Source organism: Leucoraja erinacea, chromosome 11, assembly GCF_028641065.1.
Source record: "Leucoraja erinacea ecotype New England chromosome 11, Leri_hhj_1, whole genome shotgun sequence".
Lineage (NCBI taxonomy): Eukaryota > Metazoa > Chordata > Chondrichthyes > Rajiformes > Rajidae > Leucoraja > Leucoraja erinaceus.
Window position 1 is genome coordinate 22,021,573 of NC_073387.1, and position 27,008 is coordinate 22,048,580.

At 44.8% G+C, this 27,008-nt stretch overlaps 1 protein-coding gene across 1 annotated transcript; it reads right to left on the reverse strand.

The window, feature by feature from the left end:
• Positions 1-555: 555 nt before the first annotated feature.
• On the reverse strand, positions 556-25,147 carry LOC129701369 (uncharacterized). The gene is made up of 5 exons (XM_055642504.1): positions 22,562-25,147; positions 15,893-18,363; positions 11,325-11,481; positions 7,393-9,378; positions 556-3,211 (listed from the first exon to the last, which is right to left on the reverse strand). Exons 1-5 carry the CDS (start codon positions 24,932-24,934, stop codon positions 647-649), a joined length of 9,552 nt encoding a protein of 3,183 aa, XP_055498479.1. The 5' UTR covers positions 24,935-25,147; the 3' UTR covers positions 556-646.
• Between the last annotated feature and the right edge of the window lie 1,861 nt (positions 25,148-27,008).

The window sequence follows — 27,008 nt, forward strand, 5'->3', positions numbered from 1 at the left end:
CAACCAACACTTCCTTTCCTGGATTCCACTTGCTGACACTTGCCTCGCCACTTTCATTCACTTATTTCTACCAGCATAGTCCAGTTTGGAGGAAGGTTCCCGACGCGAAAGATTATCTGTCCACATCCCCGCACAGTTGTTTCCCCACCTGATGAGTCTCCCGCCAGCTCGTTTTATATTGTACTATATATCAGCATCCGCATCGTGTGTTTCTGGTTCGTTTTATATATTAATTCCCATCATCCATGTTTGTTATTTAGCTATATCCTCTGTATCTATCAGCACTTCAAATGGTATATGCTAAGGACGAACTTTGTTCCAGTATTTTCTTTAAACCAGAAAATTTACGGTAACAAGCAAATTGATACAGCCAAATTAATGTAATTCATCCTATAGCAGTGTATATTTGTCCGTCGTTTAATGATAGGCAATTTCTCAGTTGACTAATCCCACTATCAGGCGATGGTACTTTATTTGCTAACAGTTATATATTTTTTTAACCATAATAACAAATGCACTATTTAAACGAAAGAGAAAAAAAATGCACAAAATGAATATTTCCTTAAATATTTTACTTACGAATGATACACATCCCTCGAGATAAAAATGACACCCAAATAATATGCCCCTTCCCTGCGGTTACTCCTCATTGCGCCTGAGACTTTAGGCCCGAGTCGGGATCGCCGCGTGGCTTCAAGAAGAGAAAATCACTTTTCGCTGACTCTGGAGACAGGCAGACCGAGTATTGATGCGGTTCCGGCACGCGGACAACCCGGCCTGTCCCAGGATAGCGTAAAGTTTCCTCCATCGCATGTCTTCCATTAAACGTACCGTGCAAATCTCCACGATTGTAACAATAACTGGGGGTGTTATACCCTTGGATAATACTTCTGTCCTGTTTACACTTGATCCCAATCAGCAGAACGATGATGAGAAGAAAAACAACGGAGGTGCAACTGAAAATGATGATTAAATAAACATTTGGATCTGAGAAATATCCCGGATTTTTCACCAAGGTGCTGCTTTCCGTGATTCCTTCAGTACTGTTCTCCAAAACTCTAATGTTCATTGTAACTGTACTGGACAGGCTTGGCTGCCCATTGTCCTTCACCAAGATGATCAGAGTGTGTACAGGAGTATCTGTCTGCAAAATACGGCGCGCTGTTCTGATTTCACCGGAGTTTCTCGTAACTGTGAACAAAGTGGGATCGGTAGATTTCACCATCTGATAAAAGATCCGTGCATTCTGACCAGAGTCTGCATCAGTTGCCATTATCTTGGTGACCAAATACCCTTGACTCGCTGAGCGGGGCAGGCCCTCCTCTGCTGCTGATCGACTCTGATATGAAGGTGAAACAATTACCGGCGCGTTGTCATTTTGATCCAGGATGATAACATTCACCGTGGCGCTGCTACTCAACGGTTGCACCCCAGCGTCCCGGGCTTGTACATGGATCTGGAAGTTTTTGAGTTCCTCATAGTCAAAGGATCGCAACCCATAAATGGTACCGTTCATGGGGTTAATTGCCAGGTAAGTGGACACTGGTAGATTTTGGATGAAATTGTCCACCAAAGAATAAGAAACATAGGAATTCTGCTCCAGATCAGTATCTATAGCAGTTAGTACGAAAATCGATGCGCCTGGTGCATTGTTCTCCATCACATATACCTTGTAGGTTGATTCAGCAAACCGCGGAGCGTTATCATTTACATCGGTTATTGTAATATGGATGGTTTTATTTGAGGACAGTGAAGGCGACCCCAGGTCCCATGCTGAAATTGGTAATCGATATTCAGAAATCCCTTCACGGTCCAATGTTTCACTAGTAACCAATTTATACAGGTTCGATGATGTCTGTAGTCTAAATGGGATATTCTTGGGTAACTCACAGCGAACTTCACCGTTCTCCCCAGAATCACGATCCACAACATCAATGAAGGTTATGAATGTACCAGGCGGTGCATTTTCCGGAATTTGTTTGGAAGCCGATGTCACCTTAATCTCGGGTGCGTTATCGTTCACGTCAATGACCTTGATCAGCACGTTAGAATGTCCTGTCATTGAGGGTGAACCGTGGTCCACAGCTTGAACATCAAGAGAATAACTGATGGTTTCTTCAAAATCCAAGGGCCCTTCAACTAGAATCTTCCCACTATTTGGATCTAAACTGAATACATTACGCGCTCTTCGCAAATCAACATCACTAAAAGAATATGTTATCGCAGCATTCAGCCCTTCATCCAAATCATTTGCTTTGACTTTCATCACCAAGGTACCATGTGGCGCGTCCTCACTTACGCTGACCCTGTAAATATCACGATCAAACACCGGCGCGTTGTCATTAATGTCGAACACAGTTACAAGAATCTGAGCTGTTCCTGTTCTCTGAGGAGTGCCACCGTCTGTCGCAGTAAGCAAGAGCTGAAAGGAAGATTGCAGCTCTCGGTCCAAAGGTTTATCTAACAGCAACTCTGGTATGAGAACATCGCTCTCTGTTCTGCGTGTTTTTATACTAAAGTACTCGGTGAAACTGACCGTGTAAGCGGCGACGGTATTGATTCCATTGTCGGGATCTTCCGCCCTCTCGAGACGGAAGCGTACCCCGGGTGCACTCAGTTCCGATATCTGTAAGACGATGCTGTGGTCTCCGAAAGCGGGGGAATTATCATTGACATCAAGAATCTCTAATTCCCCGCGGTACACCTCCGAGGGATTTTCCAGTGTTGTTTTAAAAGACACGGTACAGATGTCTGCTTGCCTACAGATACGTTCCCTATCGATTCTTTCACGAATAGATAATATTCCATTGTCCAAACTAACCTTCAAGTAGCGCCCTCCGCCATCGGAGCTCAGTCGGAATTTGCGAGCTGACAATTGCCGTACATTCAGGCCCAGATCTTGAGCAATATTCCCAACAAATGCCCCTTGCTCCATTTCCTCGGGAATAGCGTAACGAATTTGCCCGCAAATTAGATCCTGTTCACATATCAGAAGCATGAATGCAAACACGTTGAAAGGAAACCTCGGTAAATACGCCATTGTTCCGCATTCAATTAATATCGAAAACCAGGCCTGTCCTCGATTAAACGGCAAAACCACGAAATAGAAACATATATATTCTAATTGCCTAGTCGAAACAGACAGGGGATGTATCCTTTGTAGCTTGATAACACGATAAAACGCAGAGACTGCCCGCCTTTCTCTTCGGGTCTGCCGTTTTTATTCTGGGATGTAGGAGGGGCAATGGATCCATCTGTGGACTTCAGCTTCTCATTGGTAGACAGCGACACAGCCAGTTTTTTTCGGCAACTGCAGCTACAATTCTTAAAGCTGTACAGTAGTCCTAAATACAGCGCCATGGAATGTATAATTGAACGCTACAATTTTGTTTTCAGGATAAATCCTCAAAAGTCCTAGTATGTGCGATTACGGGGCAGTTTGACCTGATATGTTACAATGTTGCTTCACACAGAGTTTATGAATTTTTTCCTTGATTCTTATATGACTATATGGGTAAATCTTCAGTGGTCCTCCATCACCATTCTTGCTGTTGTTCATGGAATTAATGGTTTCAGGAACAACGTGTAATGGCTTAAAATAAATTAGTTCGAGATACTAAAAAAGGATGTACAGTTACGGGACTGGTGTAAACGTGTAAACGATAATTGCGTAAAGAAGGGCCCCAGGAAAGACCAAACATTGAAGACTATGTGCGCGTTTGTTCATTCATGGGGAAAGCAAGGCGGAGACTACAATGGAGTGCTATATTAGTCTAACTTAGATACTTCAAAATTCATTTGGGAACATCGAAATGTGGAATTGCCTGTGGAATTCAAATGATCGCTTCAAAATATCCCAGTGTTGTTTACACCGCCACCATTCAGCAATGTTTAGATTTTGATTGATTCGGTCAAGGTGGCACAGAGGCAGAGTTGGTGCCTAACCGCGCCAGAGACCCGGGTTCAATCCTGACTACGGGTGCTGTCTGCATGGAGTGTGTACATTCTCCCTGTGACCACGTAGGTTTTCTCCGCTGCTCCGGTTTCCTCCCATATCCCAAAGACTTACAGGTTTAAAATCTAAATGGCTTCTGCATAAATTGAATATTTTCCCCCGTGTGTAGGATAATACCGGTGTACGGGGTGATCGGTGCTCGGGTGAGCTCGCTGGACCAAAGAGCCTGTTTCCACGCTGTGTCTCGAAGCTAAAACTAAAGTCAGAATTGCGACTTTTATGCACATTCGAACCCAGTAGACGACGAAATGTGGAATTGCTTAACCTTTTGTCGACTCTTTTGTTTCGCGATTTGTCAGTTTGACAGTGTAAAGAAGTGAATCTGACACACTTGTAACTTTACTTAACTCTTTAATAAACACACATGATCCAGCACTAACTGCACGCAGTCCGTCACTGTGCTGGATAGAGAGAGAGATAGGGAGAGAGAGTGTTATTATACTTGATAACTAAGGCGTGGTTAGTGGTACTGAGGTAGCTACATTATTAGTTGCATGCATAAACCATCAACAGACAGTTTACTTTAGTTTCGCAACACCGCGTTGACCTGAGATCTCTGCACATTAACACTATCCTACACACACATTGGGGACAATGTACAATTTTACCAAGGCAATTTGCCTACAAACCATTACGTCTTTTGAGTATGTAAGGAAAACGGAGCGCCCGGAGAAAACCTGCACAGGTCACGGCAAGTACGTTCAAACTCTGTACAGAGAGCACCCGTAGTCAAGATCGAACTCGGGTCTCTGGCACTGTAAGGCAGCAACTCTGCCGATGTGCCCTATATACTTGCTATCTATATATTACTAAATCTCTGTTCTTGACCGCCTTTGGCCGTATGTGCTGCGATTTCCGAGAGAACGCTTTTTACTTCCACATCTCGTCGCCCCTTAAGATTGTTCCTTTCCGCTTCTCCAGCTCCCCCTTCTGCCCATTATCCACTACTACATTACTGTGATCTCAATGATCACCCCCCACAACAAATAACACTCACCCACGAACCCTGCTCGCCTATATTTCTATATTGTCTTTCTCATTTCACCTTCTTATCGGTTTCGATCATCTCATTCTTCTTTTTCATCAATTACCTCCCGCCTTTGTGACCATCTCCATACGCTGTTTTGCAAACTCCCGATTCAATTAGGAAGAATGGATCGGTGACACCTCTGCGATAGGGAATATGATTCACATTTTCAAGCTTCCATTATAAATCTTGAAATTTTGGGCGATGCGTTGTACAGAGCTGCTCGTTGCTAGCAACGATTTGTTTTGCAAATGTTCTGTATAAAGCTCATTGGCTATCAAGGACTCCATAATCATTTGGAGCTCAGCCTCTGGATACATGTGGCGGCGGTGTCTACATAGTAAACCTCAATGACTGCGGTTGGTGTGACCTAAATGGGGGGAGAATCCATAAATCGGATATGTACAAAGGGACTTGGGAGTGCTGGTGCAGGATTGCCTAAAACAATCTGCCAATTGAATTGATAATAAAGAAAGGAATCGCAATGCTGGCCTCCATTTCGAGAGGGCAAGTATACAAAAACAAGGATGTAATGCTGAGGCTCTATCAGGCGCTGATCAGACGTATTTGGAACATTGTGGCAATTGTGGGCACCATATCTGAGGAAGAATGTTGCTGGCTCTTGTGAGGGTCCAAAGGAGGGTTTCAAGAATGATCCCAGGAATGAGAAGGTTAACAGATCTTTAAGAAAGAACTGCAGACGCTGAAAAAAAATCGGTAGACACAAATGCTGAACTCAGCGGGTGAGGCGGCAGCCTTAACATATGATGAGCGTTTTACGGCACTGGGCCTATGTTCGCTGGAGTTTAGAAGAAGGAGGGGGGGGGGGGGGCTTATTGAACCGTACAGAATAATGAAAGGCTTCGATAGAGTAGATGTGGAGAGGATGTTTGCATTAGTGGGAGCGTCTAGGACTAGATGTCATAGCCTCAGAATTAAAAGACCTACCTTTAGAACGGAGACGAGGAGGAATTTCTTTAGTCAGAGGATGGTGAATCTGTGGATTTTGTTTGCCACAGAAGGCGGTGGAGCCAACGTCAGTGGATATATTTAAGGCAAAGATAGATAGATTCTTGATTAGTAAGGGTGCCAGATGTTATGAGGAGAAGGCAGGAGAATGGGGTAAGGATGGAGAGATAGATCGGCCATGATTGAATGGGGGGGGGGGGGGGGGGGTATACTTGATGGATCGAATGGCCGAATTCTACACCTATCACTTATGATCTTATGGTCTGCCAACCAACACTTCGTTTGCTGATTTGCACTTCCATCGCCACTCACATTCACCTCTTTCTACAAATCCTTTCATTCACATCTTCTTCTAATATTCCCCTAGTCCAGTTTGGATGAAGGTTCACGACCCGAAATGTTATCTGTCCCTATCCCTGCACATTTGGTGGCTCAGCTGACGCGTTTCCCGCCCGCTCGTTTTCTTTTCTACAATATTTTAGAATCCGCAATTTCTTGTGTTTCTGGTTCATTTTATATTTTAATTTGCGTCATCTAAATTTATTATTTAGGTATATGCTCTGTAGTTGTCAGCACTCCATATGGAATATGCTGATAACGAAGTTTTTGTTTCTTTACTTACTTTAAACATAGAAACATAGAAACATAGAAAACAGGTGCAGGAGTAGGCCATTCGGCACATCGAGCCTGCACCGCCATTCAATATGATCATGGCTGATCATCCAACTCAATATCCTGTACCGGCCTTCTCTCCATACCCCCTGATCCCTTTAGCCTCAAGGGCCACGTCTAACCCTCTTAAATCTAGCCAATGAACTGGCCTCAACTACCTTATGTAGCAGAGAATTCCACAGATTCTCCACCCTCTGTGTAAAAAATGATTTTCTCATCTCGGTCCTAAAAGACTTCCCTCTTATCGTTAAACTGTTGTTCTGGACTTCCCCAACATCGGGAATAATTTTTCTGCGTGTGGCCTGTCCAACCCCTTAAGAATTGTATAAGTTTCAAAAAGATCCCCCCCCCCCCCCCCCCTCTCAATATTCTAAATTCCAGCGTGTACAAGTACATTTACTTGTACAAGCGTGTACAAATAAATGGATACAGCATCCTGAATGTAATTGATCCTACAGTAATGTATATTTGCACGTCGTTCAATGACTTATTTCACAGTTGACTGATTCCGCTCTCAGAAGATGGGAATTTATTTGCTAAGAGTTATATATTTTTAACCATTACAACAAATGCATTATTTAAACAAAAGCGCAAAAATGCACAAACTGAATATTTTCTTAAATATTTCACTCACAAATGATTCACATGCCCAGAGATTAAAATGATCCCAAATAATATGCAACTTCTTTATGGTTACGCATCATTGCGCCTGAGACATGGGAGCACCGCATGGCTGCAAAAATAGAAAATCACTTTTCGCTGACTCTGGAGACAGGCAGACCGAATATTGATGCGGTTCCGGCACGCGGACAACCCGGCCAGTCCCAGGATAGCGTAAAGTTTCCTCCATCGCATGTCTTCCTTTATACGTATCTTGCGAATCTCCACGATTGTAACGATACCTGGCAGAGTTATACCCTTGGATAATACTTCTGTCCTGTTTACACTTGATCCCAATCAACAGAACGATGATCAGAAGAAAGACAACGGAAGTGCAACTGAAAATGATGATTAAATAAACATTTGGATCAGAGAAATATCCCGGATTCTTCACCAAGGTGCTGCTTTCCGTGATTCCTTCAGTACTGTTCTCCAAAACTCTAACATTCATTGTAACTGTACTGGACAGGCTTGGCTGCCCATTGTCCTTCACCAAGATGACGAGAGTGTGTACAGGAGCATCTGTGTGCAAAATACTGCGAGCTGTTCTGATTTCACCTGAATTTTTCGTAACGGTGAACAAAGTGGGATCGGTAGATTTCACCATCTGATAAAAGATCCGTGCATTCTGACCAGAATCTGCATCAGTTGCCATTATCTTGGTGACCAAATATCCTTGACCCGCTGAGCGCGGAAGGCCCTCCTCTGCTGCTGATGCACCTAGTTCTGAAGGTGAAACAATTACCGGCGCGTTGTCATTTTGATCCAGGACGATCACATTCACCGTGGCGCTGCTACTCAGCGGAGGCACCCCAGCGTCACGGGCTTGTACATGGATCTGGAAGTTTTTGAGTTCCTCGTAGTCAAAGGATCGCAACGCATAAATGGTACCGTTCATTGAGTTAATGACCAGGTAAGTGGACACTGGTAGATTTTGGATGAAATGGTCCACAAAAGAGTAAGAAACATAGGAATTCTGCTCCAGATCAGGATCTAGAGCAGTTAGTACGAAAATCGATGCGCCGGGTGCATTGTTCTCCATCACATACACGTTGTAGGTTGATTCAGCAAACCGCGGGGCGTTATCGTTTACATCGGTTATTGTAATATGGATGGTTTTATTTGAGGATAATGAAGGCGACCCCAGGTCCCATGCTGAAATTGGTAATCGATATTCAGAAATCCCTTCACGGTCCAACGTGTCACTGGTAACTAATTTATAATGGTTCGATGATGTCTGTAGTCTAAAGGGGATATTCTTGGGTAACACGCAGCGAACCTGACCGTTCTCCCCAGAATCCCGGTCAATAACATCAATGAAGGTTAGGAATGTTCCTGGCGGTGCATTTTCCGGAATTTGTTTGGAAGCTGATGTCACCTTAATCTCAGGTGCGTTATCGTTCACGTCAATGACCTTGATCAGCACGTTAGAATGTCCTGTCATTGCGGGTGAACCGCGGTCCACAGCTTGAACATCGAGCGAATAACTGTTTGTTTCTTCAAAATCCAAGGGCCCTTCAACTCGAACCTCCCCACTATCTGGATCTAAACTGAATAAATGACGCGCTCTTCGCAAATCAACATCATCGAAAGAATATGTTATCTCAGAATTTAGCCCTTCGTCCAAATCATTTGCTTTGACTTTCATCACCAAGGTACCATGTGGTGCGTCCTCACTTACGCTGACCTTGTAAATATCACGATCAAACACCGGCGCGTTGTCATTAATGTCGAACACAGTAATGTGAATCTGAGCTGTCCCTGTCCTCTGAGGAGTCCCACCGTCTGCCGCAGTAAGCAAGAGCTGTAAAGAAGATTGCAGCTCTCGGTCCAGTGACTTATTCAACAGCAACTCTGGTATGAGAACATCGCTCTCGGTTCTACGCGTTTTTACACTAAAATACTCGGTGAAACTGATCGTGTAGGCGGCGACGGTATTGATTCCAATGTCGGGATCTTCCGCCCGCGCGAGACGGAAACCTATACCGGGTGCACTCGCTTCCGATATCTGTATGGCGATGCAAACTCTTAGATACTTCAAGATGTGCATTGGAAACATCGAAATGTGAAATGCCTAACCTTTTTTCGACTCTTTTGTTTCGCGATTTGACTTAGTTTACTTTAGTTTCGAGATATAACGCGTAAAAAGGCCCTTTGGCCCACCAACACCGCGCTGACCAGGGATCTCTGCACACTAACACTATCCTACACACACATTGGGACTATTTACAATTTTACCAAGGCAATTTGCCTACAAATCATTACATCTTTTGAGTATGGAAGGAAACCGGAGCGCCCGGAGAAAACCTGCACAGGTCACGGCAAGTACGTACAAACTCTATACAGAGAGCACCTGAAGTCAAGATCGAACTCGGAACTCTGACGCTGTAAGGCAGCAACTCTACAGGTGCGTCACCGTGCCGCCCTGTACACTTGCTATATAGATATAAAGGTCCCGGCTAATGTTAACAAACCAAATATTTAATTACTAATATCATTTACTTTTTTCGGCCGCCGTTGATTTCTTGGATGGAATTAAGTTCGAAAAGTGAAGAAACACCAAAGACTGAGCACGACTGCGCAGATATATTCTTCAAATTACTTTGACTGCAGTGAGCCCAACTTGGAATGGAAGCATGCGTTTATCGTTGTCAAATCGAAGGTTAATATTCTTCCAAAGACACCTTACAGTGATCAAGGTGATGTAACATTCTGAAATATTTTTTCGGCATGTTATTTAGGGATGGTCGGCTCTCCTGAGATTGAAATACCCAACAACTTATGTCCTTTGATATGTGATGTTTCGGGTCGGGACCATTCAACAAACAATATGAGGAAGAGACCAGACCCGAAACGGCACCTATCCAAGTTCTCTCGGGATGCTGCCTGACCCATTGATATACTCTGGCGTTTAATGTCTTTCCTTGGTAAACCAGCAACCGCATTGCCTTGTTTGTAACCTCTGTCATTATTACCATATAATAACCATATAACCATATGACAATTACAGCACGGAAACAGGCCACCTCGACCCTTCTAGTTCGTGCCGAACACGTATTCTCCCCTAGACCCATATATCTGCGCTCAGATCATAACCCTCCATTCCTTTCCCGTCCATATAACTATCCAATTTAAGTTAAAATGATAAAAAACGAACCTGCCTCCACCACCTTCACTGGAAGCTCATTCCACTCAGCCACCACTCTCTGAGTAAAGAGGTTCCCCCTCATGTTACCCCTAAACTTCAGTCCCTTAATTCTCAAGTCATGTCCCCTTGTTTGAATCTTCCCTACTCTCAGTGGGAAAAGCTTATCCACGTCAACTCTGTCTATCCCTCTCATCATTTTAAAGACCTCTATCAAGTCCCCCCCCCCCCCCCCCCTTAACCTCCTGCGCTCCAAAGAATAAAGCCCCAACTTGTTCAACCTTTCTCTGTAACTTAGTTTGCTGAAACCCAGGCAACATTCTAGTAAATCTCCTCTGTACTCTCTCTATTTTGTTGACATCCTTCCTATAATTAGGCGACCAACATTGTACACCATACTCCAGAATTGGCCTCACCAATGCCTTGTACAATTTAACATTACATCCCAACTTCTATACTCAATGCTCTGATTTATAAAGGCCAGCACACCAAAAGCTTTCTTTACCACCCTATCTACATGAGATTCCACCTTCAGGGAACTGTGCACATAAACCTCTTTCTCCAGCGCCGGGAACAGTGGAGGCTGGAACCCGTAGGCACACTGGAAAGGGGAGAGCCCAGTGGCCGAGCTTGTCAGGGTGTTGTGGGCGTACTCCACCCACAACAACTGCTGGGACCAGGAGGAGGGATGCTTGGACACCATACACCGCAGCGCCGTCTCCATCTCCTGATTCTTCCTCTCAGTTTGGCCGATGGACTGGGGATGAAATCCGGACGTCAGACTCACGGTGGCCCCCACAAGCGTGCAGAACTCCCTCCAGAACACAGAGGCAAACCCGGTTGGAGACCACATCGACGGGGAGACCATGGAGTCTGAAGATGTGGAGTAACATGAGCTCAACAATTTCCTTGGCTGACGGAAGCTTGGGCAGAGGCACGAAGTGAGCCATCTTGCTAAATCTATCAACCACGATCAGGATGGTGGTGTGACCACTGGATGGGGGGCAGGCCGGTAACGAAGTCCAGGGAGATGTGCGACCATGGTCGATGGGGTACAGGCAGTGGAAGCAGATGACCCGCAGGAGCTTGGTGTGAGACCTTGTACTGGTTGCAAACGGGACAGGCGTTGACAAACTCCCGAGTGTCCTCCTCCAGCGATGCCCACCAGAACCTCCGTAGCACCATCTCCTTGGTCCGCTGAATGCCGGGATGACAGGTGAGTCGAGAGCTGTGGGCCCACTGAAGGACGTCGGACCGCAGGGCAGAAACCACAAACAGACGATCAGGGCATGCGCTGGTCCCGGCTGGTTCTCCAAGGCCGCCTTGACCTTCTCCTCCACTTCCCAGGTGAGGGAGGCAACCCAGGAGGTGTGGCTGTCGACCCAGGGTCACCCTTGAGGGTGAAGTCCAAGACGTTGGCACCCAAGTTCATCGGTCCCTTTGAGATCCAGAAGGTCATCAACCCAGCGGCTGTGAGGCTCACGTTGCCTCGTTCCATGCGGGTCCATCCAACGTTCCACGTGTCCAGAGTAAAGCCAGTCCGGGAGAGCCCCCTGGTCCCCGTAGTCCCTCATCCTCCACCTCCTCATCTCATCGACGGAGGCCCCGCATTTACGGTGCACCACCTCCTGCGCTCCCACCGTCGCGGGAGGGGTCTCCAATACCTGGTCGATTGGGAGGATTACGGTCCAGAGGAGAGGTCCTGGGTTCCTGCTCGGCACATTCTGGATGCCTCCCTCATCAGGGAGTTTCACCGGCGTCATCCTGACCAGCCGTCCAAGTCCGCCACTCCTAGAGGGGTCGCCGCTCCTGAGACTCGGTCCCCTCTTCCTCTGATGCCATGGAGGAGGATGCGGACATGGATGGCTCGGACGAATATTAGCCCTCCTCCGGTCCCCCTCCTCCCACCCACCTCTGCGTGGGATTGGGATTTTCTTTATTGTTTTATTTTTGTTTTGGGACGTCAGGAGCCGTCCCTTGAGGGGGGGGGGGCGGGGGAGGGGTGGGGGGGGGGGGGGGGGGTTCTGTCACAGTCTGCCCTCTCCTTATTCTCATCCACTTCACCTCCCAGTGCTTTTCCACCGGTCCCTCCTTCTCCTCACCTGCCTGCCTGCCACTCCCCTCTCATCAGCCCAACTCTCCTCACCTGTTGCACTCAGTTGCCTCTGATCACCAATTAACCCGGTATATAGACTCTCCTCACCGTTCACACACAGTGCCAGATTGTTCTCAGCATTCATGCAAGACTCTCCAGCGATTTCCCGACTGCCTACCCGGATTCGAACCTGCCTGCCCCTGATCATTCCGTCCTGTCGTCTTCCCGGATATCGCCTCAGCCTTCTGTCCCCGACCACGGCCTTCATCCCATACCTGGTTTCTGTCTGCCTCTCTCCTGGGCTGTTTGGTGTATCCCTGCAACGGCTCCTCGACTTCCTGCCTGGCTTCGACTTTCCTTTCGTCTGTCCCTCGCTGGTTTGTTTGCATCGTGTGTTGGATCTCCTGGTTACCAGACTTTCCGCTACCCCGACTACGTCTCTTGCCTGCCCCTCTTCGGAACCCTCGCTCAATCCTGAGCCTCTGTGTGAGTACGGTGTACCCATTCCTGTGTTGCTACTCTGTGTTACAGTATCGTAATAAAGTGCATGACCAATTATACCTGCCTGATTCTGTGCTGCTATTGGGTCCAAGCTGTACCCGTTACATATGTATCCTTTCCATTAATTTGCCCACCACTGACGTCAAACTAACAGGTCTATAATTGCTAGGTTTACTCTTATTCCCGGTATCCTGGAGATGCTTCACGTGTTTTGACAGGAATCGGCTCTATTGGCCTTGTTGATGGAGCATTGACGATATCCGCTGCTGTCCATCGAACGTTCCTCGTGAATTTGAGCGTATGAATGCACTAGGAAATCAAATGATCGCTTCAAAATATCCCAGTGATGTTTACACCGCCACCATTCAGCAATGTTTAGATTATGATTGATTCGGTCAAGGTGGCACAGAGGCAGAGTTGGTGCCAGAGAACCGGGTTCAATCCTGACTACGTGTGCTGTCTGCATGGAGTGTGTACATTCTCCCTGTGACCGCGTAGGTTTTCTCCGCTGCTCCGGTTTCCTCCCATATCCCAAAGACTTGCAGGTTTAAAATCTAATGGCTTCTGTAAAAATTGAACATCCCCCCCCCCCCGTGTGTAGGATAATACCGGTGTACGGGGTGATCGATGGTCGGGTGGGCTCGCTGGACCGAAGAGCCTGTTTCCACGCTGTACCTCAAGGCTAAAACTAGTCAGAAATGCGTCTTTTATGCACACACGAACCCAGTAGACGAGGAAGTATATCGTGGAATGCCGCGATCTGCACGGGTCCTCACACGCACATATTTTATTTCCACACCTCGTCGACCCGTCAGATTGTTCCTTTCCGCTTCTCCATCCCCCCCTTCTGCCCATTATTCACTTCTACACTACCGTGATCTCCATGATCAATCCCCATCACCCCCCACAATTAATAACACTCACCCACGAACCCTGCTTGCATATACTTCTATATTTTATTTCTCACTTTACCTTCGTGTCGGTTTCCATCATCTCATTCTTCTTTTACATCAATTAACTTCCGATTTTGTGACCATCTCCATCCGCTGTTTTGCATACTCCAGATTCAATTAGGAAGAATGGATCGGTGACACATCTGCGATAGGGAATGTGATTCACATTTTGAAACTTCCATTATAAATCTTGAAGGTTTGGGCGATTGCGTTGTACAGAGCTGCTCGTTGGTAGCACCGATTTGTCTTGCAAATGTTCTGTATAAAGCTCATTCTCTATCAAGATTCAGAGCAGGAGTCCATAATCATTTGGAGTTCAGCCTCTGTATACATGTGTCGACGTTGTCTGCACAGTAAACCTCAATGACTGCGGTTGGTGTGACCTAAATGGGGGGGGATCTATAAATCGGATGTGTACAAAGGGACTTGGGAGTGCTGGTGCAAGATTGTCTAAATGTTAATCTGCAGGTCGACTTGGTAGTAAAGAAATCAATCGCAATGCTAGCCTTCATTTCGAGAGGGCTAGTATACAAAAACAAGGATGTAATGCTGAGGCTCTATCAGGCGCTGATCAGGCCGTATTTGGAATATTGTGAACAATTTTGGACACCATATCTGAGGAAGAATGTTGCTGGCTCTTGTGAGGGTCCAAAGGAGGTTTACAAGAATGATCCCAGGAATGAGAAGGTTAACAGATGTTTAAGAAAGCACTGCAGACGCTGGAAAAATAGTAGACAGGTAGACATAAATGCTTAACTCGGCGGGTGAGGCAGCAGCCTTAACATATGATGAGCGTTTTATGGCACTGGGCCTATATTCGCAGGAGTTTAGAAGAATTAGGGGGGGGACCTTATTGAATCGTGCAGAATAGAGGCTTGGATAGAGTGGATGTGGACAGTCTAGGTCATAGCCTCAGAATTAAATGACCTACCTTTAGAACGGAGACGAGGAGGATTTTTTTAGTCAGAGGGTGGTGAATCTGTGAATTTTGTTTGCCACAGAAGGCGGTGGAGTCAACGTCAGTGGATATATTTAAGGCAAAGATAGATAGATTCTTGATTAGTAAGGGTGCCAGAGGTTATGAGGAGAAGAAGGAGAATGGGGTAAGGATGGAGAGATAGATCAGCCATGATTGAACGGCGGGGTAGTCTTGATGGATCGAATGGCCGAATTCTACACCTATCACTTATGATCTTATGGTCTGCCAACCAACACTTCGTTTGCTGGTTTCCACTGCCATCGCCACTTTCATTCACCTCTTTCTACTAATCCTTTGATTCACTTCTTCTAATATTCCCCAAGTCCAGTTTCGAGGAAGGGTCACGACCCTAAACGTTATCTGTCCCTATCCATGCACATTCAGTGGCACACCTCCCGCCCGCTCGTTTTCTTTTGTACAACATTTTAGAATCTGCAATGTCTTATGTTTCTGGTTCATTTTATATTTTAATTTGCGCCATCTACATTTATTATTTAGTTGTATGTGCTGTACTTTTCAGCACTCCATATGGAATATGCTGTTGACGAGGTTTTTGATTCTATATTTACTTTAAACAAGTAAATTGATTCAGCATCCTGAATGTAATTGATCCCACAGCAATGTATATTTGTACGTCGTTCAATGATAGGCAATATGACTTATTTCACAGTTGACAGATTCCCCTCTCAGAAGATGGGAATTTATTTGCTAAAAATTATATATTTTTAGCCAATACAACAAATGCATTATTTTTTCTTTAAAAGCGCAAAAATGCACAAACTGAATATTTTCTTAAATATCGCACTCGCAAATGATTTACATTCCCCGAGATTAAAATGATCCCAAATAATATGCAATTTCTTTATGGTTACGCATCATTCGGCCTGAGACATCGGAGCACCGTATGGCTGTAGAAAAAGAAAATCACTTTTCGCTGACTCTGGAGACAGGCAGACCGAGTATTGATGCGGTTCCGGCACGCGGACAACCCGGCCTGTCCCAGGATAGCGTAAAGTTTCCTCCATCGCAGGTCTTCCTTTATACGTATCTTGCGCATCTCCACGATTGTAACAATAACTGGGGGTGTTATACCCTTGGATAATACTTCTATCCTGTTTACACTTGATCCCAATCAACAGAACGATGATCAGCAGAAAGGCAACGGAAGTGCAACTGAAAATGATGATTAAATAAACATTTGGATCTGAGAAATATCCCGGATTTTTCACCAAGGTGCTGCTTTCCGTGATTCCTTCAGTACTGTTCTCCAAAACTCTAATGTTCATTGTAACTGTACTGGACAGGCTTGGCTGCCCATTGTCCTTCACCAAGATGACCAGAGTGTGTACAGGAACATCTGTCTGCAAAATACGGCGCGCAGTTCTGATTTCACCTGAATTTTTCGTAACGGTGAACAAAGTGGGATCGGTAGATTTCATCATCTGATAAAAGATCCGAGCATTCTGACCAGAATCTGCATCAGTTGCCATTATCTTGGTGACCAAGTAACCTTCACCCGCTGACCGGGGCAGAACCTCCTCTGCTGCTGATCCACCTAGTTCTGAAGGTGAAACAATTACCGGCGGGTTGTCATTTTGATCCAGGATGATCACATTCACTGTGGCGCTGCTGCTTAGCGGAGGCAACCCAGCGTCACGCGCTTGTACAAGGATCTGGAACTGCTTGAGTTCCTCATAGTCAACGCCACGCAACATGTAAATTGTACCATTCATTGAGTTAATAGTCAGGTAAGTGGACACTGGTAGGTTTTGGATGTAATTGTCCAAAAAAGAGTAAGAAATATAGGAATTCTGCTCCTGATCAGGATCCAGTGCTGTTACTGCGAAAATGGATGCGCCCGGAGCGTTATTCTCCATCACATATACGTTGTAGGATGATTCAGAAAACCGCGGGGCGTTATCATTTACATCGGTTATTGCAATATGAATGGTTTTATTTGACGACAGTGAAGGCGATCCCAAGTCCCATGCCGAAATTAGTAATTTATACTGAGAAATCACTTCACGGTCCAACGTTTCACTGGTAACCAATGTATAATGTTTCGATGCTGTTTGGAGTCTAAAGGGAACGTTCTTGGGTAACTCGCAGCGGACTTGACCGTTCTCTCCAGAATCACGATCGATAACATCGATGAACGTTATGAATGTTCCTGGTGGAGAATTTTCCGGGATTTTGTTGGAAGTTGATGTCACCTTAATCTCGGGTGCGTTATCGTTCACGTCGATTACCTTGATCAGCACGTTAGAATGTCCGGTCATTGAGGGTGAACCGTGGTCCACAGCTTGAACATCAAGAGAATAGCTGGTTGTTTCTTCAAAATCCAAGGGCCCATCGACTCGAACCTCCCCACTATCTGGATCTAAACTGAATACATTACGCGCTTTTCGCAAATCAACATCACTAAACGAATATGTTATCTCAGCATTTAGTCCTTCGTCCAAGTCATTTGCTTTGACCTTCATCACCAAGGTACCATGTGGCGCGTCCTCACTTACGCTGACCCGATAGATGTCATTATCAAACACAGGCGCATTATCATTGAAGTCCAAAACAGTAACGATAATCTGAGCAGTCCCTGTTCTCTGAGGAGTGCCACCGTCTGTCGCAGTAAGCAAGAGCTGAAAAGAAGATTGCTGCTCTCGGTCCAAAAATTTATCTAACAACAACTCTGGTATAAGAACATCGCTCTCGGTTCTGCGTGTTTTTATACTAAAATACTCGGTGAAACTTATCGTGTAGGCGGCGACGGTATTGATTCCAATGTCGGGATCTTCCGCCCTCTCGAGACGAAAACGCACACCAGGGGTACTCGCTTCCGATATCTGTAAGGCGATGCTGCCGTCTCCGAAAGTGGGGGAATTATCATTGACATCAAGAATCTCTAATTCCCCGCGGTACACCTTCAAGGGATTTTCCAGTGTTGTTTTAAAAGACAGAGTACACATTTCCGCTTGTCTACAGATACGTTCCCTATCAATTCTTTCACGAATAGATAATATTCCATTGTCCAAACTAACCTTCATGTAGCGCCCTCCGCCATCGGAGCTCAGTCGAAATTTGCGAGCTGATAATTGCCGTACATTCAGGCCCAGATCTTGAGCAATATTCCCAATAAATGCCCCTTGCTCCATTTCCTCTGGAATAGAGTACCGAATTTGCCCGGAAATTAGATCCTGTTCACATATCAGAAGCATGAATGCAAACACGTTGAAAGGAAACCTCCGTAGGTTCGCCATTGTTCCGCATTCAATTAATATCGAAAACCAGGCCTGTCCTCGATTAATCGGTAAAAAATGTTCTTTCCACGAAATAGAAACATATATATTCTAATTGCCTAGTCGAAACAGACAGGGGATGTTTCCTCTGTACCTTGATAACACGATAAAACGCAGAGACTGCCCGCCTTTCTCTTCGGGTCTGCCGTTTTTATTCTGGGATGTAGGAGGGGCAATGGATCCATCTGTGGACTCGAGCTTCTCATTGGTAGACAGCGACACAACCAGTTTTTTTTCTGCAACTGCAGCTACAATTCTTAAAGCTGTACAGAAGTCCTAAATACAGCGCCATGGAACGCTTCAATTTTGTTTTCAGCACATATCTTCTAAAGTCCTGGTATGTGCGTTTACGGGGCAATTTGACCCGATATGTTAAAACATGTTTCACACAGAGTTTATGAATTTTTATTCTTGATTCGTAAATGACTTCTAGCATGATAAATCATGTTATAGATGTAAATCTTCAGTGGTCCTCCATCACCACACTTGCCGTTGACCATGGAATTAATGGTTTCAGGAACAGTGTGTAATGACTTAAAATAAATTAGTTCGAGATACTAAAAAAGGATGTACAGTTACGAGACTGGGGTAAACGTGTTAAGTAATTGCGTAAAGAAGGATCCTCGGAAAGACCAAACATTGAAGACTATGTGCGCTTTTGTTCATCCATGGGGAAAGCAAGGTGGAGACTTCAATGGAGTGCTACATTAGTCTACATTACATACTTTAAGATTAATTTGGGAACATCGAAATGGTGAATTGCCTAACGTTTCGTCGACTCTTTTGTTTCGCGATTTGACTTCGTTTACTTTAGTGTCGAGAAATAACGCCTAAAAAGGCCCTGTGGCTCACCAACACGGCGCTGACCAGCGATCCCCGCACACTTACACTATCCTACCCACACATTGGGGACAATGTACAATTTTACCAAGGCAATTTGCCTACAAACCATTACGTCTTTCGAGTATGGAAGAAAACCCGAGCGCCGGAGAAAACCTGCGCAGGTCACGGCAAGTACGTACAAACTCTATACAGAGAGCACCCGTAGTGAAGATCGAACTCGGGTCTCTGACGCTGTAAGGCAGCAAGTCTACCGATGCGTCACCGTGCCGCCCTGTATACTTGCTATATATATATATAAAGGTCCCGGCTAATGTTAACAAATCAAATATTTAATTACTAATATAATTTTCTTTTCTAGGCAGCCGTTGATTTCTTGGATGGAATTAAGTTCGAAAAGTGAAGAAACGCCAAAGACTGAGCACGACTGCGCAGATATATTCTTCAAATTACTCTGACTGCAGTGAGCCAACTTGGAATGGAAGCATGCGTTTATCGTGGTCAAATCGAAAGTTAATATTCTTCCAAAGACACCTTACAGTGATCAAAGTGATGTAACATTCTGAAATATATTTTCGGCTTATTATTTAAGGATGGTCGGAGCTCCTGAGATTGAAATACCCAACAACGTATGTCCTTTAATATGTGATGTTTCAGGTCGGGACCATTCAACAGACAATATGAGGAAGAGTCCACACCCGAAACGGCGCCTATCCAATTTCTCTCGGTATTTAGCGTCTTTCCTTGGTAAACCAGCATCCGCATTGCCTTGTTTGTAACTTCTGTCATTATTCCCTGTATCCTGGAGATGCTTCACGTGTTCTGACAGGAATCTGCTCAATTGGCCTTGTCGGTAGAGCCACTGACGATATCCGCTGCTGTCCATCGAACATTCCTCGTGAAATTGAACGTATGAATGCACTAGAAATTCAAATGCTCGCTTCAAAATATCCTAGTGTTGTTTACACCGCCACCATTCAGCAATGTTTAGATTATGATTGATTCGGTCAAGGTTGCACAGAGGCAGAGTTGGAGCCTAACAGGGAGTGTGTACATTCTCCCTGTGACCGCGTAGGTTTTCTCCGCCTGCTCCGGTTTCCTCGCGCATCCCAAAGACTTACTGGTTTAAAATTTAAATGGCTTCTGTAAAAAATGAAAAATGTCCCCGTGTGTAGGATAGTGCCGGTGTACGGGGTGATCGATGGTCGGTGGGCTCGCTGGTCCGAAGAGCCTGTTTCCACGCTGTATCTCGAAGCTTAAACTAAAGTCAGAAATGCGACTTTTGCGCACATTCGAACCCAGTACACGATGACGTATATCGTGGAATGCCGCGATCTGCCCGGGTCCTCTCACGCACATATTTTAATTCCACACCCTGTCGACCCGTCAGATTGTTCCTTTCCGCTTCTACAGCTCCTCCTTCTGCCCATTATCCACGATTACATCCCCTGTGATCTCCATGATCATCCCCCATCACCCCCCACTATAAATAACACCCACCCACGAACCCTGCTCGCCTAAACTTCTATATTTTCTTTCTCACTTTACCTTCTTATCGGTTTTCATCATCTCATTCTTCTTTTTCATCAATTAACTCCCGCCTTTGTGATCATCTCCATCCGCTGTTTTGCAAACTCCAGATTCAATTAGGAAGAGTGGATCAGTGACACCTCTGCGATAGGGAATGTGATTCACATTTTCAAGCTTCCATTATAAAAACTTGAAAGTTTGGGCGATTGCGTTGTTCAGAGCTGTTCGTTGGTAGCAACGATTTGTCTTACAAATGTTCTGTATAAAGCGCATTGGCTGTCAAGCTTCAGGGCAGGAGTCCATAATCATTTGGTGCTCAGCCTCTGGATGCATGTGTCGACGTTGTCTGCACAGTAAACCTCAACGACTGCGGTTGGTGTGACCTAAATCGGGGGAGAATCCATAAATCGGATATGTACAAAGGGACTTGGAAGTGCTGGTGCAGGATTGCCTAAAACTTGTTCTGCACATCGAATTGGTAGTAAAGAAAGCAATCGTAATGCTAGCCTTCATATCGAGAGGGCTAGTATACAAAAACAAGGATGTAATGCTGAGGCTCTATCAGGCGCTGATCAGGCCGTATTTGGAATATTGTGAGCAATTTTGGGCACCATATCTGAGGAAGGATGTTGATGGCTCTTGTAAGGGCCCAAAGGAGGTTTACAAGAATGATCCCAGGAATGAGTAGGTTAACGGATCTTTAAGAAAGAACTGCAGACGCTGGAAAAATCGAAGGTAGATAAAAATGCCGCTCAGTCGGCGAGGTAGCAGCCTTAACATATGATGAGCGTTTTAGAAGAATAAGGGGGTGGGGTTGGGGGGGGGGGGGGGGGCTGGGACCTTATTGAAACGTACAGAATAGTGAAAGGCTTGGATTGTGTGGAAGTGGAGAGGATGTTTCCACTAGTGGGAAAGTCTAGGACTGGAGGTCATCGCCTCAGAATTATAAGACCTACCTTTAGAACGGAGACGAGGACGAATTTCTTTAATCAGAGGGTGGTGAATCTGTGGATTTTGTTTGCCACAGAAGGCGGTGGAGTCAACGTCAGTGGATATATTTAAGGCAAAGATAGATAAATACTTGATTAGTAAGGGTGCCAGATGTTATGAGGAGAAGCAGGAGAAAGTTGTAAGGATGGAGAGATAGATCAGCCATGATTGAATTGGGGGGGGGGGGGGGGGGGTAGACCTGATGGATCGAATCGCCGAATTCTACACCAATCACTTATGATCTTATGCTCTGCCAACCAACACTTCGTTTGCTGGTTTCCATTTCCATCGCCACTCTCATTCACCTCTTTCTACTAATCATTTCATTCACCTCTTCATCTAATGTTCCCCTATTCCAGTTTGGAGGAAGGGCCACGACCCTAAACGTTATCTGTCCCTATCCCTGCACATTCGGTGGCACACCTGACGCGTTTCCAGCCCGCGTTTTAATTTTAATTTTATATTTTAATTTGCGCCATCTACATTTATTATTTAGTTATATGCTCTGTACTTTTCAGCACTCCATATGGAATATGCTGTTGACGAAGTTTTTGATTCTTTATTTACGTTAAACAAGTAAATGGATTCAGCATCCTGAATGTAATTGATCCCACAGCAATGTATATTTGTACGTCGTTCAATGATAGGCAATACGACTTATTTCACGGTTGACAGATTCTGCTCTCAGAAGATGGGAATTTATTTGCTAAAAGGTATATATTTTTAACCATTACAACAAATGCAAAATTTAAACAAAAGCGCAAAAATGCGCAAAAATGCACAAACTGAATATTTTCTTAAATATCTCACTCACAAATGATTCACATGCCCCTAGATTAAAATGATCCCAAATCATATGCAACTTCTTTAAGGTTACGCATCATTCGGCCTGAGACATGGGAGCACCGCATGGCTGCAAAAATAGAAAATCACTTTTCGCTGACTCTGGAGACAGGCAGACCGAGTATTGATGCGGTTCCGGCACGCGGACAACCCGGCCTGTCCCAGGATAGCGTAAAGTTTCCTCCATCGCAGGTCTTCCTTTATACGTATCTTGCGAATCTCCACGATTGTAACAATAACTGGGAGTGTTATACCCTTGGATAATACTTCTGTCCTGTTTACACTTGATCCCAATCAACAGAACGATGATCAGAAGAAAGACAACGGAAGTGCAACTGAAAATGATGATGAAATAAACATTTGGATCTGAGAAATATCCCGGATTTTTCACCAAGGCGCTGCTTTCCGTGATTCCTTCAGTGCTGTTCTCCAAAACTCTAATGTTCATTGTAACTGTACTGGACAGGCTTGGCTGCCCATTGTCCTTCACCAAGATGACCAGAGTATGTACAGGAGTATCTGTCTGTAAAATACTGCGCGCTGTTCTGATTTCACCTGAATTTTTCGTAACGGTGAACAAAGTGGGATCGGTAGATTTCACCATCTGATAAAAGATCCTTGCATTCTGACCAGAATCTGCATCAGTTGCCATTATCTTGGTGACCAAGTACCCTTGACCCGCTGACCGGGGCATAACCTCCTCTGCTGCTGATCCACCTAGTTGTGAAGGTGAAACGATTACCGGCGCGTTGTCATTTTGATCCAGGATGATCACATTCACCGTGGCGCTGCTGCTTAGCGGAGGCAACCCAGCGTCACGCGCTTGTACAAGGATCTGGAACTGCTTGAGTTCCTCATAGTCAATGCCACGCAACAGATAAATGGTACCATTCATTGTGTTAATAGTCAGGTAAGTGGACACTGGTAGGATTTGGATGTAATTGTCCACAAAAGAGTAAGAAATATAGGAATTCTGCTCCTGATCAGGATCCAGTGCTGTTACTGCGAAAATGGATGCACCCGGAGCGTTATTCTCCATCACATACACGTTGTAGGATGATTCAGAAAACCGCGGGGCGTTATCATTTACATCGGTTATTGCAATGTTGATGGTTTTATTTGACGACAGTGAAGGCGATCCCAAGTCCCATGCCGAAATTAGTAATTTATACTGAGAAATCACTTCACGGTCCAACATTTCACTGGTAACCAATGTATAATGTTTCAATGCTGTTTGTAGTCTAAAGGGAACGTTCTTGGGTAACTCGCAGCGGACTTGACCGTTCTCTCCAGAATCACGATCGATAACATCAATGAACGTTATGAATGTTCCTGGTGGAGCATTTTCCGGGATTTTGTTGGAAGTTGATGTCACCTTAATCTCGGGTGCGTTATCGTTCACGTCAATGACCTTGATCAGCACGTTAGAATGTCCTGTCATTGAGGGCGAACCGTGGTCCACAGCTTGAACATCAAGAGAATAGCTGTTTGTTTCTTCAAAATCCAAGGGCCCATCGACTCGAACCTCCCCACTGTCTGGATCTAAACTGAATACATTACGCGCTTTTCGCAAATCAACCTCACTAAAATAATATGTTATCTCAGCATTCAGCCCTTCGTCCAAATCATTTGCTTTGACCTTGAGCACCAAGGTACCATGCGGTGCGTCCTCGCTTACGCTGACCCTGTAAATGTCATCATCAAACACAGGTGCATTATCATTAATGTCGAACACAGTAACAAGAATCTGAGCGGTCCCTGTTCTCTGAGGAGTGCCATCGTCTGTCGCAGTAAGCAAGAGCTGAAAAGAAGATTGCAGCTCTCGGTCCAAAGATTTATCTAACAGCAACTCTGGTACAAGAACATCGTTCTCGGTTCGGCGTGTCTTTATACTAAAATATTCGGTGAAACTGATCGTGTAGGCGGCGACGGTATTCATTCCAATGTCGGGATCTTCGGCCCTCTCGAGACGGAAACGTACACCTGGTGCACTCAATTCCGATATCTGTAAGACGATGCTGCCGTCTCCGAAAGTGGGGGAATTATCATTGACATCAAGAATCTCTAATTCCCCGCGGTACACCTCCAAAGGATTTTCCAGTGTTGTTTTAAAAGACAGAGTACACATTTCTGCTTGCCTACAGATACGTTCTCTATCGATTCTTTCACGAATAGATAATATTCCATTGTCCAAACTAACCTTCATGTAGCGCCCTCCGTCATCGGAGCTCAGTCGAAATTTACGAGCTGACAATTGCCGTACATTCAGGCCCAGATCTTGAGCAATATTCCCAACAAATGCCCCTTGCTCCATTTCCTCGGGAATAGAGTAACGAATTTGCCCGGAAATTATATCCGTTGCACATATCAGAAACATGAATGCAAACATCTTGAATGGGAACCCCGGTAGATACGCCATTGTTCCGCATTCGATTAATGCTGAAAACCAGGCCAATCCTCGATTAATCGGTAAAACTGCTCTACCCACGAAATAGAAACATATATATTCTAATTGCCGAGTCGAAACAGACAGCGAATGTATCCTCTGTAGTTTGATAACACGATAAAATGCAGAGACTGCTCGCCTTTCTCTTCGGGTCCGACGTTTTTATTCTGGGATGTAGGAGGGGCAATGGATCCATCAGCTTCCCATTGGTAGACAGCGACACAACCAGTTTTGTTCGACAACTGCAGCTATAATTCTTAAAGCTGTACTGTCCTAAACATTTAGTTCTGCATAGCCATGAAACGTATCATTCCCCGCTTCAATATTAGTTTTAGTACATATCCTCAAAAGTCATAACAGGTGTGTTTGCAGTGTATTTTGGCCTGAAGTGGTAAAACCGTTCGTTCACTCGAAGTTTATGATGTTCCTAGTATATAGGATAGTGGCGGTGTACGGGGTGATCGATGGTCTGCGTGGATTCGGTGGACCGAAGAGCCTGTTTCCGCACTGTATCTCTAAACTAAAACTAAAGTCACGAACACCACTTTTGACCAGCAAGAAGTTAGTCGCGGTAAACTTGATTATTTTGAATTCCCGTTTGCTTTCAGAATCTGCGTGCTTTCATTCCAAGGGGTCCCTGGTTGCAAATCTCAAAGATACGATTCAATTGCGCATTGGTTCATAGATAATTTCTCCTTTAAAACTTGCCTGAGTAAAATCGAATCTCTCGTTACCACGAGAGGTTTGCAGGTACGAATTGGCAGCAGCATTTTAATGGGTCATTCATTTATTGCGCACGAAATCATAACCTACACCCGATGGTTTCGATATATATTCGTTAACTGGAACCCGCTGCCAGAGAATATTAAGCATAGAACAGTAGAGCGCGGGATAAGGTATTTCTGCCCACAATGTCCGTGCTGAAAATGATGCCAAGTTAACTTCTCTGCCTGCACGTGATCCCTATCCCTCCATTCTCTGCGTGTTAATATGCCTATTTAAATAGTTCTTGAATGCCACTATCGTATTTGCAAACATAACCATCGTCACAAAGCATTCCAGTCAACCACCCCCGTGTGTGTAAAAAAACGTGCCGCGCACAACTTATTCAAAGTTTACCCCTCTAGCCTTCAAGCTCTATCCGTTCGACATTTACATTTACTCCCTGGGAAAGTAGTTCCGTCATGATCACGACTATTCTATTTATAAATTCTACTCTTTATTTCTAACTCCCTACTCTCACCTTACAACCTGTTTTTCATTACTCCATGTATATATTCGTCCTAAAAATACTCAAAATGAATACCAATGACTCGTAGTCACCCTCGAATCATACAAAATGAGTACGTTTAAGAGGAATTTAGACACCAAAAATAAACAGAACATGGACGCATATGGTCTTAAAGCGGTCAAGTAAAATTCGTGTTGATACGTCTAAAGGTTATGGGTGATTATCCCATCTATGCCTCTCATGGTTTTATAAACTTATATCAGGCCTCTTCTCATCCTCCAATGCACAAGACAAAGCAATCCAAGTTTGTTCAGCTTTCGCCTATAGCTAATAGTCTCAGATCTAGGCAGCAACTGGTAAACATAATCTGCATGATCTCCACAGTACAACACCGCAATAGGCCCTTTGTTCCACAATGTTGGGCCAAAAATGATACGAAAGTTAAACGTCTGAATATGATCCATATTCCTTGCACTTTCATGCGCCTATCGATAAGCCTCTTAAATGCCATTATTGTTTCAGCCGCCGCCACCAGCCCTGACAACGTGTATCAGACCCTCAACACTCTCTGTATAAAAGATGTGCCCCGCAAACGTATGTCTTCATTAAATATCTTCCCTCTTATCGTAGAGCTATGCCCTCTAGTGTTGGACATTTCGACCCCGGGAAAATGGTTCTGAATGTTTACTCTATCTATGCCTCTCGTGATTTTATTTTACTTCTATCAAGTCGCCGAAGTTTCCGAGAAAACAATTAAAATTCACCACTTGTAACTGAAACCCTCTAATCCAAGCAGCATTCCGGTAAACCTCCTCT

What these genes read in the sequence shown, in the direction of transcription:
- LOC129701369 (XM_055642504.1), bottom strand. Translation starts at nt 24,934, where the DNA reads ATGGCGTATCTACCGGGGTTCCCATTCAAGATGTTTGCATTCATGTTT. An exon ending in CCGATGTCTCAGGCCGAATG is followed by an intron (nt 11,482 to 15,892) that starts ATGCGTAACCAT and finishes CCCCCCATCCAG; the next exon opens with TGGTCACACCACCATCCTGA. An exon ending in GCGGTGCTCCCATGTCTCAG is followed by an intron (nt 3,212 to 7,392) that starts GCGCAATGATGC and finishes TAAAAACGGCAG; the next exon opens with ACCCGAAGAGAAAGGCGGGC.